This window comes from Carya illinoinensis, chromosome 15, assembly GCF_018687715.1.
Source record: "Carya illinoinensis cultivar Pawnee chromosome 15, C.illinoinensisPawnee_v1, whole genome shotgun sequence".
NCBI classification, from domain to species: domain Eukaryota; kingdom Viridiplantae; phylum Streptophyta; class Magnoliopsida; order Fagales; family Juglandaceae; genus Carya; species Carya illinoinensis.
In genome coordinates this window covers 9,226,239-9,237,505 of record NC_056766.1, presented here as the reverse complement: position 1 = coordinate 9,237,505, position 11,267 = coordinate 9,226,239, and the positions used below count along the sequence as shown (strand labels likewise).

The window sequence follows — 11,267 nt, the reverse complement described above, 5'->3', positions numbered from 1 at the left end:
GCCATAGGAGTATTCTATTCGGCATCATCCCGTCAATTATCACATGGCGGCTTTGGGTACATAGATGCAAGGCTTGAATGGAAAGTCTCATTGAATCGGCGCGGGTGTATGGTTGGCAGTTAAAATGTTGATAAGGAAGATTTCATCTATTATGGTGAAACAATGGCCTCTTTCTGCCAGAGATGAGGATATTCTTCGAGCTCTTGAAGTTCCTTGGGTTGATCGTGCTAGGCCTATTCAGAAACTTGTTTATTGGAAAAAATCGGCTCAAGGGTGGTTTAAATTGAATGTAGATGGATGTTTCCATGGCAACTCGGGTAGCTGTGGTGGAGGAGGTGTCATTTGTAATGCGAGAGGTACTTTCAAAGGAGCTTTGTCTTCTTTTTTTGGACATGGTACGAATAATGAGGCTGAATTGAGGGAGTTAATTGCTGGCCTATCTTTGCGTAAAGAGTTGGGTTATCATCAGATAATTATTGAGAGTGACTCCAGTTTAATTGTCTCTTGATTGCGTAGTTGCAAGTGCACGGCTTGGTACTTATGGGATTATTGGGATGATCTTTTATGTTTATTAGAAGACATGAATTTTGATATTGAACATCAATTTTGCGAAGGCAATCATGCGGCAAATTTCCTCGCTCGAGGGGGAGAGGAAGGTTATAATAGCACTTTTATTGATTTTATTTCTCTTCCATGTCAATTGAAAGGCATGCTTAGGTTGGATAAGGCTGGCTACCTCATGTTAGATTGTAACACTGCTATTTTATTTTGGTTTGTTTGTTGTCTATTTATTTTTCTTGTTTTGGTTTTGTTGGTTTGTATTTGGAGAATTTTATTGGTCTTACTTGTGATATCCCAAATGTCTGGCTTATGACTACGGTTTTCCTCCCTATAAGTGAGGGCTTATCAATAACCTTGTGACGAGGTCACTCTTGGACATGTAGCTTCCGACTCTTTAAAAATAAAAATAAAACTTAATTTTTTTTTTTTTTGTTATGTTGTGGATTTTACTTAGTAACTTAGTGTTATAGACTATAGATAGTGCTCTCCATTAGTTTGAATCATCAACATTAATGTGCAACAAACCATGTTAAAAGGAAGGAGAAAAAAAAAACAAGAAGAAGAAGAATGATTTTTGGAGTATCAGAGCCTATCCTAATTAAAAGCGTGCGACTTGAGCTGTGTCATCTATCATAGAATGATTTTTGGATATGAGTATAGGAGGCATATAGAATCTCACATTACTAAATGATCTGATACTCAATTCTCAAGCAAAGAGGTTACCAATATTCTCTTTTCTTTAAAAAAGAAAGGAAAGATTCGATAATTTAATTTGTACCAGCTTGGTGCTTAGAGTGTCTAAAAAGTCAGCATCTAAGTCCTATATATAGCTTTGCATAAATTAAGGTCTTTCAAGCTTATGGTCTCGCTGTCTCGGGTATCTATATCAAGCATCCATTGAACCGAAGTTACAGCAACTTTCACGTGGAGATGAAAATGACAAGGAGATAGCACTAATCATAGTAAACATGCATACAACTATGTAACAATAATGTGTAAATTAACATTAAATTTTAATAGTTTTGAATTTAAGAAATAATTTTAATAGATACTTGAAAAAATAACTAGACATATAATAAAATAATTTAAAATATGTCATATAGTAATTAAGTGTACGTGAATAAAAATATCAAAATTTCAAATGATCACTAGAATTAATTTTAAATGTCAGGAATCATATATAGCTAGGTATAATCGACCTTATAGATCACATTTTTATGATCATGTGGATCGTGTGGCTCTTAAAGCTATTTTTTATTAATTATATTGTATATAGTAATTTAACCCTTTATTCTGTTTCGCTTTAAATTTCAATTTGTTTAGGGTATATTCCAAACTGTTTTGGCAATTTCATCTTGAAATTATGTCACAGTGGCATCTATTGTAATTTTTGTAATTCTTCTTCATTTTTGTATTGTCCAAGTTTCCCAATCTCAGCTCAACGTCTACAAATAGCAGATCCCAACTTCCTCCCCTACATGATCTCTCATTCTCTCAGTGTCTAGTCCTTCACGCCGTGAACGTGGCATCAGCATGCATGCATGTAGCTAGCACTCGGTTTTAGACAACCAGAGCTTAACAAAAGGGGAAATCAAAGCTGTATGTTTGCTAATTTTCTATTATATATTTTAGCTCAGTGTTTATATTTTGCACGTACGTACATTTGCATTTTAGCTAAATCAGTCTTGGGTTTTGGTCTTATAACTTTCATAACTTATTATTGATCCGAGATCTTTTTTTGCTGAGATACGATGCACATCTATAATTTTTGTTGTATTAAAGGGTGATATGTTAGATTGTAAAATCACTTTTAACATAAAGTACTAGATCTACCGTATTATATGAAATCATATCAATTCGTAAATTTACTTTTGTAGAATATTTTTGTAACCATAACAGTTGTCTTCTAATTATATACTTCCTTACTCTCTATATTGGTATATATGTTTGTTTCCAATATACAAAATGAGTTGCTGGAAGGCCTGTCCACAAAATCCACGAGTTTTAAGGCTGATTGGAACACTGATCTGTAGCGCAATGAGCAGTCACCAAATTACAATTTGGTAACATAGCCTCATGCTTAAGCTCTCACCATCCCTTCTAAGTTATTAGTTCCTTTACTATTTTACAAAGAGAAATGCTAGGTTCGCATAGCATCTCTTTGTCATCTTGGAAGATCTCTTTGTAAACCTAACATTTGTGGTCTTGCTTTAGGCTATAAAAAAATAATTATAAGATGGATAATAATGCAAATGTTAGCAATGCCAATAAGCCAGTAAGATTCAAAAAAACCAAATCCTGTTAAAAAATTGACAAGCGCTCGGTTTCCAAACGCTGCATATATAGCCCAGAACTCCTCACATGAAGTAAAAGCTAGTGGTAACTGACGCTCCAATGGCGGCACCCTGCGATTTTTTGAAACTTCAATCAACGTTATTTTGGAAGAAACTATTTTGTGATGGATTATCCAATTAATTATAAGTACTCTTGAAACGAGTGGAAGAAGATTATACATATGTATTAGGTGTAGTTTAGATAGTGAGATGAGATAAGATAGTTTTAGATGAAAGTTGAATAAAATATTGTTAAAATATTATTATTTTTATAAAATTTGAAAAAGTTGAATTGTTTATTATATTTTGTGTAGATCGCTGTGCAGGCCTTAATTTTATTTTTAATCACTTTATGTATCAATCTCTTCCAATACTCAAGGCCCCAGAGTTTTCCAACTCTAATATATATATATATATATCCGAGTCCGCATTTGTTGGCACACGCACGTTCTATATTTTTAATCAGCACACTTGACGTTTGAGCTAAACCATTCATTACTAGTTTTCTTAACATTCACTTCTATATGTTGCTGAATATCAGGATGCTATGCGATATTAATGCATATCTTATTCAAATTGGTTGATTTTCTTCATTTTTTTTTTTTTTTTTTTTGCATATGTTTGTTTTCTATTTTTTATTGCCTTGAGTGATTTTTTTTCTTTTTTTCTTTTTTTTTTTTTCCGATACTATGGAAATCTATTTAATTAGGTTGCATGAAGATCGTAGTGATTAATTTTTTGTGCCATTTGTTGCTTTTTTCCTCGTGAAGTTCAAATTTTGAATGTGAAATTTAGGCTTTTGGAACTGAACTATATTTCATTGATTGTTCTCTTATGTTAAAGAATTAGGTGAAGAAATTCTTGACCTTAACATAAAACATAGAATAAGTCCAAATAATTGACTATGAAAACAAGTTACATCCATCTGTATCTATTCCGAGGGGGAGGAATGAGCTAGTATGAATCTGAGTAAAATCCCAGGCTGCTAAATCCTTGGGTCCCCAACATTTCTTGCTGTGAGTACCTTTAATCCCATTCATATATATGCATCAAGTCCAGCAACTTTGAATGACTCCATTCATATGCATATCTGTATCTTATTCTACACGTTGCAATTTGAACCAGACATCAAACGAATTTTGATCCATGATCAAGAAAAAAAAAAAAAAAAAATCCTTCACTTCTATGTTTTTTTTTTTTTTTTTAAAAAAAAAAAAAATCAATCTTCTTTCTTTTTCATTTGAATAAACCTTCCTTCCACGAGATTTCAAATATGTTTCTAACTAGTAGCTGTAATTCCCTTTTTCTTTTCAAGGCTGTCTCGAAGAAAGAAAACTTTATACTTGGAGTTAAAAGTTGTATAGTAGAAAGAAGAATCGCGACAATACCTTGCATTCATTTCTTCAATTCTGTAATCCAAAAGAAGGATATAATGCCCATAGATCAGGACATTCCGGGAAGACACATGAGCAAGGCATGGGAGCTATGGAACATCAGGGTAGGCATTCTCTTCAGCCTTCTATGGCAAATCATTCTATTTTTGGGTGCTCCCATGGGAAAACGCACGGGAGATAGGTTGGTCATTCTGCTAGTCTGGTCGTCAAACTTTCTCGCTGAATGGGCAACTAGCTTTGCTGTCGGGCTCATCACCAGCATCCAAAGTTCTAAGCATGGTGAAACTAGTGACCTCTATGCATTTTGGGCTTCGTTCGTGCTGTTACATCATATTGGTGGCCCGGACACCATAACTGCTTTTGAGGAAAACGAGCTCTGGCCAAGGCACCTTCTTACCTTAATACCCCAAGTTGTCGCGACGTTGTTGATCTTCCCCCAAACACTACCGGAAAGCAAGCTGTGGCTCCCAACTTCCCTCATTTTCTTCGCAGGAATCATCAAATGTGCTGAAAGGACACGCTCTTTATATCTTGCAAGCTGACGTAAATTCCGAGAAACCATGCTTCCGAAACCAGATCCTGGACCAGATCTAGTACGCGAAGCTCATGGAGTCCTTATCTTCAAAGAAAAAGGCTAGACTTCCTACAGCAATGTCACAACAAGTAGAAGCTGTTATTAAAGAATCAAAGGTCGCCTTCAATTGTGATCCTCAACAGAGCGTGAAGAAAGAAAGTCTAACTTACTTTGAGGTGGTGAAATATGCTTACAAACACTTCCATAATACCTTAGTGGGGCTCGTTGTTGATCTCACCGGCCGGCATGATCGACATGCGAGCCGATCATTTTTCTGCAATTTAGCTGCTGAAGATGCGCTTAAAGTGTTGGAGGTTGAACTCAATTTCATCTACGAAATTCTCTATACCAAGGTATATGTAGTGCATAGTCTCACAGGATACATTTTCCGCCTGCTAACCATTCTTTCAGTTTGGGCGTCCCTAGCGATCTTTTGTTTAGATTGCAAGCAAGGTTTAGATAAGTTTGATATTGGAATCACCTACACCCTGCTAATCTTTGCATCGAGCCTAGAGACAATAGCACTCTTCAACCTCATTTTCTCGGATTGGATAACAGCTTCTCTCGACCAGGAAAAAACAAATCCATGTGTCTGGACCATCTTCGACAAATATCTCAAAATTAGAAGGTCAAGGTGGGCTACATACATGGATGTTTCTGGCAACAAGTTTGATAAGAGAGCTACATCAGTATTATTTCGCAGGTGGTCTGAATCTGTGGCAGGATTTAATTTGATAACATACTGCCTCCGGCAACTTCCGAAAAATTCCCATGGAGAAAACAAGTACTGCCTTGGCATTTCTAAGATCACTACTAATTTATTGGACTATATACGGAGAATTTGTCGCCAATATGTGGTTGAACCATTGGGTGCTCAGGATTTTCTAGATGAGTTGAAATATGCATCCAAAAACCCCTTCACAGAAGATCTATGGAGATTAATCTTTTACGAACTACATGGGCAATCTGGAAAGGTAGAGGAACCTGAAAATACTGGGAAGATGAGTTCAGCTAGAGGTGCTTACGTTCTCGAAGAATACAGAAACAAGGCCACAGGCGGGGATGTAGTACTTTTTGAAACACTAAAAACAGATTATATTGAAAATGTTACCTTTGATGAGAGCCTTCTGCTTTGGCACATTGCTACTGAACTCTGCTATCATGGAAGTGAAGTCGATCACGATAAATTCATCAGTAAGCTCCTTTCAGATTACATGCTATATCTCTTAGTGATGAAACCTACTATGATGTCTGCTGTGACAGGTATTGGGCAAATTAGATATAGAGATACGTGTGCTGAGGCTGAAAGATTCTTTCGCAACAAGGGACTAGGACCAAACGATAGGGAAAATGTTGCTTGCGAAAACCTCCTTGCTGTGAATACAGAGGTTAAACCTATTTATGTAAAGGGAGATAAAAGCAAGTCTGTATTGTTTGATGCATGCATGCTAGCCAAAGAGCTTCAAAAATTGGAGAAGACGAAATGGAAGGTAATCAGCGAAGTGTGGGTGGAAATGTTGGCATATGCATCGAATCATTGCAAACCAGATGCCCATACTGAGCAAGTAAGTAGAGGTGGACAGCTTATTAATCTTGTTTGGTTGTTGATGGCTCATTTTGGCCTCGCTAAGCAGTTTGTATTCAGTACTACTTTTGGCCCTGCAAAATTGATTGTGGGCAAGTAATTTAATCAATGTTGATCTTTGTCTTCACTTCTTTATGAGTTGTCTGTTTTTAGGCAAGCCGACCTTCTATTTCTGAATGGTTTGCCGGGATCAAGTGACATTAATGGTCGTAATCCTGGATTATTTGTAATTATTAAATAAAGATAATGTGCGTGTTTGTGTGATTTATATATACACTATAACAAACACCTGTCTTTCCCTGGAGGCACAGTGGTGGCAAAAGGCATGACTTCGGTAAGAAAAACTCTTTACTCACTAATTTCAATCGTGGGATTCTAATGAAATAAAATTGGTGAGATAAAGTCTTTTTTCCGACAAAAGCCGAACTTGGGAGAAAAAGCTACTTTTCCGACTATGAAAACAACGAAGAAAATGTCGCTCCCAGATAGGAACAATCTCGCTCCAAGATGAGTGCTCCCCACCTCCCTAGTGAGTTAAACCCGTCCTAACTACATGTTCATTCTGTTTTACCCAAAACCAGATCAACGATCTCTAACCAAATTTTCAAAGAAATCTTCCAACTGACTGAGTGCGTTAATTTCAAATCTTCCAACTGAGTGCGTTAATTTCAAATCCCTTGAACCCGTTACCATTATTCACTACCATTACCATTCATTCACTCTGAACCATCATCCATCTTCCACAAAATCTCAAAAATGTCCAAAACGAACCTCTCCAGCACCCAAGAGCATCAAACTCCAAACAACCCTGAAAATGCATCCCAAACTGCTGAAAACATCTGGCAAGATTTGAACCTCGAACCAGAAAATGATCTTGCACTTCAACTCTCTGCTTTGGTTCTAATAGGTTGTATTATTTCGTCCAGACCACTCAACAAGCATGCTCTACATGCTACCATCAAGTCAGCATGGAGCTTTGCACCAGTGATTAATATAGAAGATCTGGATGTTAATACTTTCCTATTCACTTTCACTACAGAGCAAGAGAAGATCAGGGTACTTGAACAAAGGCCATGGAATATAAAAGGGTTCCACGTGCTGATTCGTGGCTGGCCACCGGGATTGAGTTTGCAAGAAATAAACCTAAAGAGATCAGTGTTTTGGGTGCAAATACATGGACTTCCTTTAGAGTTCATGACCAGCCAAAATGCTGAAACAATTGCCACGAAGCTTGGAAAATTCATACAAGTAGAGAAAATAACCAGCCCAAGAATTCTCTTCAGAAGATTCATGAGAGTGCAAGTAGAAATCAACGTGGAGAATCCACTCTCTGAAGGGTTTCCGTTAGTCCGAAAGCACAGGCCAGCAACGTGGGTAAGCTTTAAATATGAAAGATTATCAGACTTTTGTTACTGCTGTGGATGTCTAGGACATATTCAACAAGCATGCTCTATCCTCCATGTTGTGCCTCCGACCTGTCCAAAAAATACACAAGACAATTTTAAAGTGGTTCAGCAAATTGCTTACGTCCACTGGAACCTCTTTTATAGAATTTATATGAGATTTACAAAACACTCTTGAAATTCTATTTCTCTCTCTCACGTTCCTCTTTCTCTCTTCACCCACTGCACAAATTACACTAGCAGAGCTCTCCTTTTATAGGAGAGCAATGGGGGGACACACACCCACTCCTCTTGACCAGAAGAGCCTCTGGAGGTGAGTGGGTGGGTGGATGGTTGGTGAGAATGGGGTGGGTGGCTGCAAACCCAAACCCATTTCACACTTGGGGGGTTTATTCAACACTCCAAACTCAAACTACAGTTTCCAACTTTGGACCGTGGATGCGAGCTGAAAGCCAGAATGCAAGGAGGAATGTGCAAGCTGAAGATTATAATCCTCAGGAGCAAAGAACTGTAGATACACTATATTTTGATAATCACTCAGATGTAAATGAAACCAGGCAGTTTTTCCCTCTAAGATCAAGTAAAGGAAAAGAGAAAATGCAGCAAACAGAGACCGACTGCATGAAAACATTCAGCAATGCATGGAAGAAGATCCCAACATACAAACAGAGGCAATGCACTGAAGTGGAGTTTAGCAATGGGCAAGAAGAAGGAACTGTAGCAGGAAACAAAAACTACACGAACGTGGGACTTGGAGATCTTTTCACAGAGACACGTGTACACCAAGCAGCTCAGGGACAACTTTGTCAGAATCAAATCACTAGAGGAAACACTGAGCTTTTCTTACACTCAATAGCCAGATTAAAATTCCCAAAAGCCAAGAAAATCACAACTTTCCATATTGCCCAAGAAGATCCGATGGCTCAGCAAGCGCCTCCCTCATTAATCAGCAGCCCATCCTCTTTAATCCACATCAACTCAGAACACAGTGTAGCACCGTCGGAGCAGACAAAGCCCAAGGAAACGAATCTGTTTTACCATATCTTAGCTCTGTTCGAAAATCTCAAAAGCCCAACAGACCTTAGCCTAACAAACCATTATCTGTCCCTACTAGTTAGCCCATCTGGAAGGTCAGTTTTTGCCATAAAGCCCAAGTCAAATAACAACAGTCCAAATGAAGAAAGCCGACCTCATACCCGAAGCTTATCATCTGCTTTCGACTTCCAGAACCTTGTGGTAAACTAAGCCCTAGACATAAACAGCCTCCATTTGGGATCTCTGGTTGAACACTAAGCAAAGACGGGTTTTACTCAGGAGAGATATGGGAAATCAACTTTATTGAGCGAGACAAACACTGAGAGGCTATTTGGTGAGGAAGAGAAATCACTAGCCCAAATTTTCCAATTAGCTAAGAACAAACAAAATGACGCAGGCGGGAGGAAATCAAAGCGAACCAAGTTCTTACCCTATCTCAAATCAGACTCCAACCTTTTTCTATCACTAATGAGGCTACGGTGACAAGGCTGATACTGCCACCAAGCTAGAAATGAGAATTCTATCTTGGAACTGTAGGGGACTTGCCCGACCCCGTGCAAACAAAAGTCTAAGGGCAATGATCAGGATCTATAAACCCGATCTTGTCTTCATTTGGGAGACCATTTTGAAATCTGTTAATATTCCTAATCTTGTGAATAGACTAGGCTTTTGGAAATTTGTATATGCTCCAACCAATGATAATTGGGGGGGCCTCCTTGCTGTGTGGATGTATGGTTTGGATTTGGAACCTATTTATGTTCATTGTAATATAATTTTGATGCTTGTGTATTCGGACCCTCTCACAATCCCTGGCTTATGAATTTAATTTATTGTCTTGCGCATCATAGTAAAAAACATAATTTTTGGAATAGGCTAAACTCTATTGTGGACAACTTTGATGGACCTAGACTAGACATTAGGGACTTTAATGAGATTCTTAGTCAGAATGAGAAAATAGGAGGGAAACCTTTTTGTAATTCTTCTAGAAAGAATGGTCTCATCTCCTACCTTAATCGACATGGTTTGATGGACTGGACTTAGGTTTTCATGGACCAAAGTACACTTGGTCCAACAATCGACAAGTTGCCGATCACATTAGAGAAGTTCTTGATAGAGGCGTAGTAAATCACACCTGGATGCAGCTTTTTCCCAACACCACTCTTAAGCATCTTCCCATCCATGCTTCCGATCATTCCCCTATAATTGAAAGGCATGCTTAGGTTGGATAAGGCTGGCTACCTCATGTTAGATTGTAACACTGCTATTTTATTTTGGTTTGTTTGTTGTCTATTTATTTTTCTTGTTTTGGTTTTGTTGGTTTGTATTGGGAGAATTTTATTGGTCTTACTTGTGATATCCCAAATGTCTGGCTTATAACTACGGTTTTCCTCCCTATAAGTGGGGGCTTATCAATAAACTTGTGACGAGATCACTCTTGGACATGTAGCTTCCGACTCTTTAAAAATAAAAATAAAACTTAAATTTTTTTTTTTTGTTATGTTGTGGATTTTACTTAGTAACTTAGTGTTATAGACTATAGATAGTGCTCTCCATTAGTTTGAATCATCAACATTAATGTGCAACAAACCATGTTAAAAGGAAGGAGAAAAAAAAAAAACAAGAAGAAGAAGAATGATTTTTGGAGTATAAGAGCCTATCCTAATTAAAAGCGTGCGACTTGAGCTGTGTCATCTATCATAGAATGATTTTTGGATATGAGTATAGGAGGCATATAGAATCTCACATTAATAAATGATCTGATACCTAATTCTTAAGCAAAGAGGTTACCAATATTCTCTTCTTCTTCTTCTCTTTTCTTTAAAAAAGAAAGGAAGATTCGATAATTTTGTACCAGCTTGGTGCTTAGAGTGTCTAAAAAGTCAGCATCTAAGTCCTATATATAGCTTTGCATAAATTAAGGTCTTTCAAGCTTATGGTCTCGCTGTCTCGGGTATCTATATCAAGCATCCATTGAACCGCAAGCTACAGCAACTTTCACGTGGAGATAATCAGTCAAGAAAATAACAAGGAGATAGCACTAATCATAGTAAACATGCATACAACTATGTAACAATAATGTGTAAATTAACATTAAATTTTAATAGTTTTGAATTTAAGAAATAATTTTAATAGATACTTGAAAAAATAACTAGACATATAATAAAATCATTTAAAATATGTCATATAGTAATTAAGTACTGTACGTGAATAAAAATATCAAAATTTCAAATGATCACTAGAATTAATTTTAAATGTCAGGAATCATATATAGCTAGGTTCAAAAAGAAAATTCGGGTCATTTACTCGGCATCATCCCGTCAATTATCACATTGCGCCTTTGGGTACATAGATGCAAGGCTTGAATGGAAAGTCCCATTGAAT

General features: G+C 37.2%; 1 protein-coding gene across 1 annotated transcript; it reads left to right on the top strand.

Annotated features, from left to right (window-relative positions):
• The first annotated feature begins 2,056 nt into the window (after positions 1 to 2,056).
• LOC122297565 lies at positions 2,057 to 6,631 on the top strand. The gene is made up of 2 exons (XM_043107675.1): positions 2,057 to 2,160; positions 4,210 to 6,631. The coding sequence occupies exon 2, from the start codon at positions 4,895 to 4,897 to the stop codon at positions 6,545 to 6,547; it is 1,653 nt and encodes a 550-aa protein (XP_042963609.1). The 5' UTR covers positions 2,057 to 2,160; positions 4,210 to 4,894; the 3' UTR covers positions 6,548 to 6,631.
• Positions 6,632 to 11,267: the final 4,636 nt, after the last annotated feature.

Coding starts and splice junctions, on each gene's coding strand:
- LOC122297565 (XM_043107675.1), top strand. CDS start 4,895: ATGGAGTCCTTATCTTCAAAGAAAAAGGCTAGACTTCCTACAGCAATG.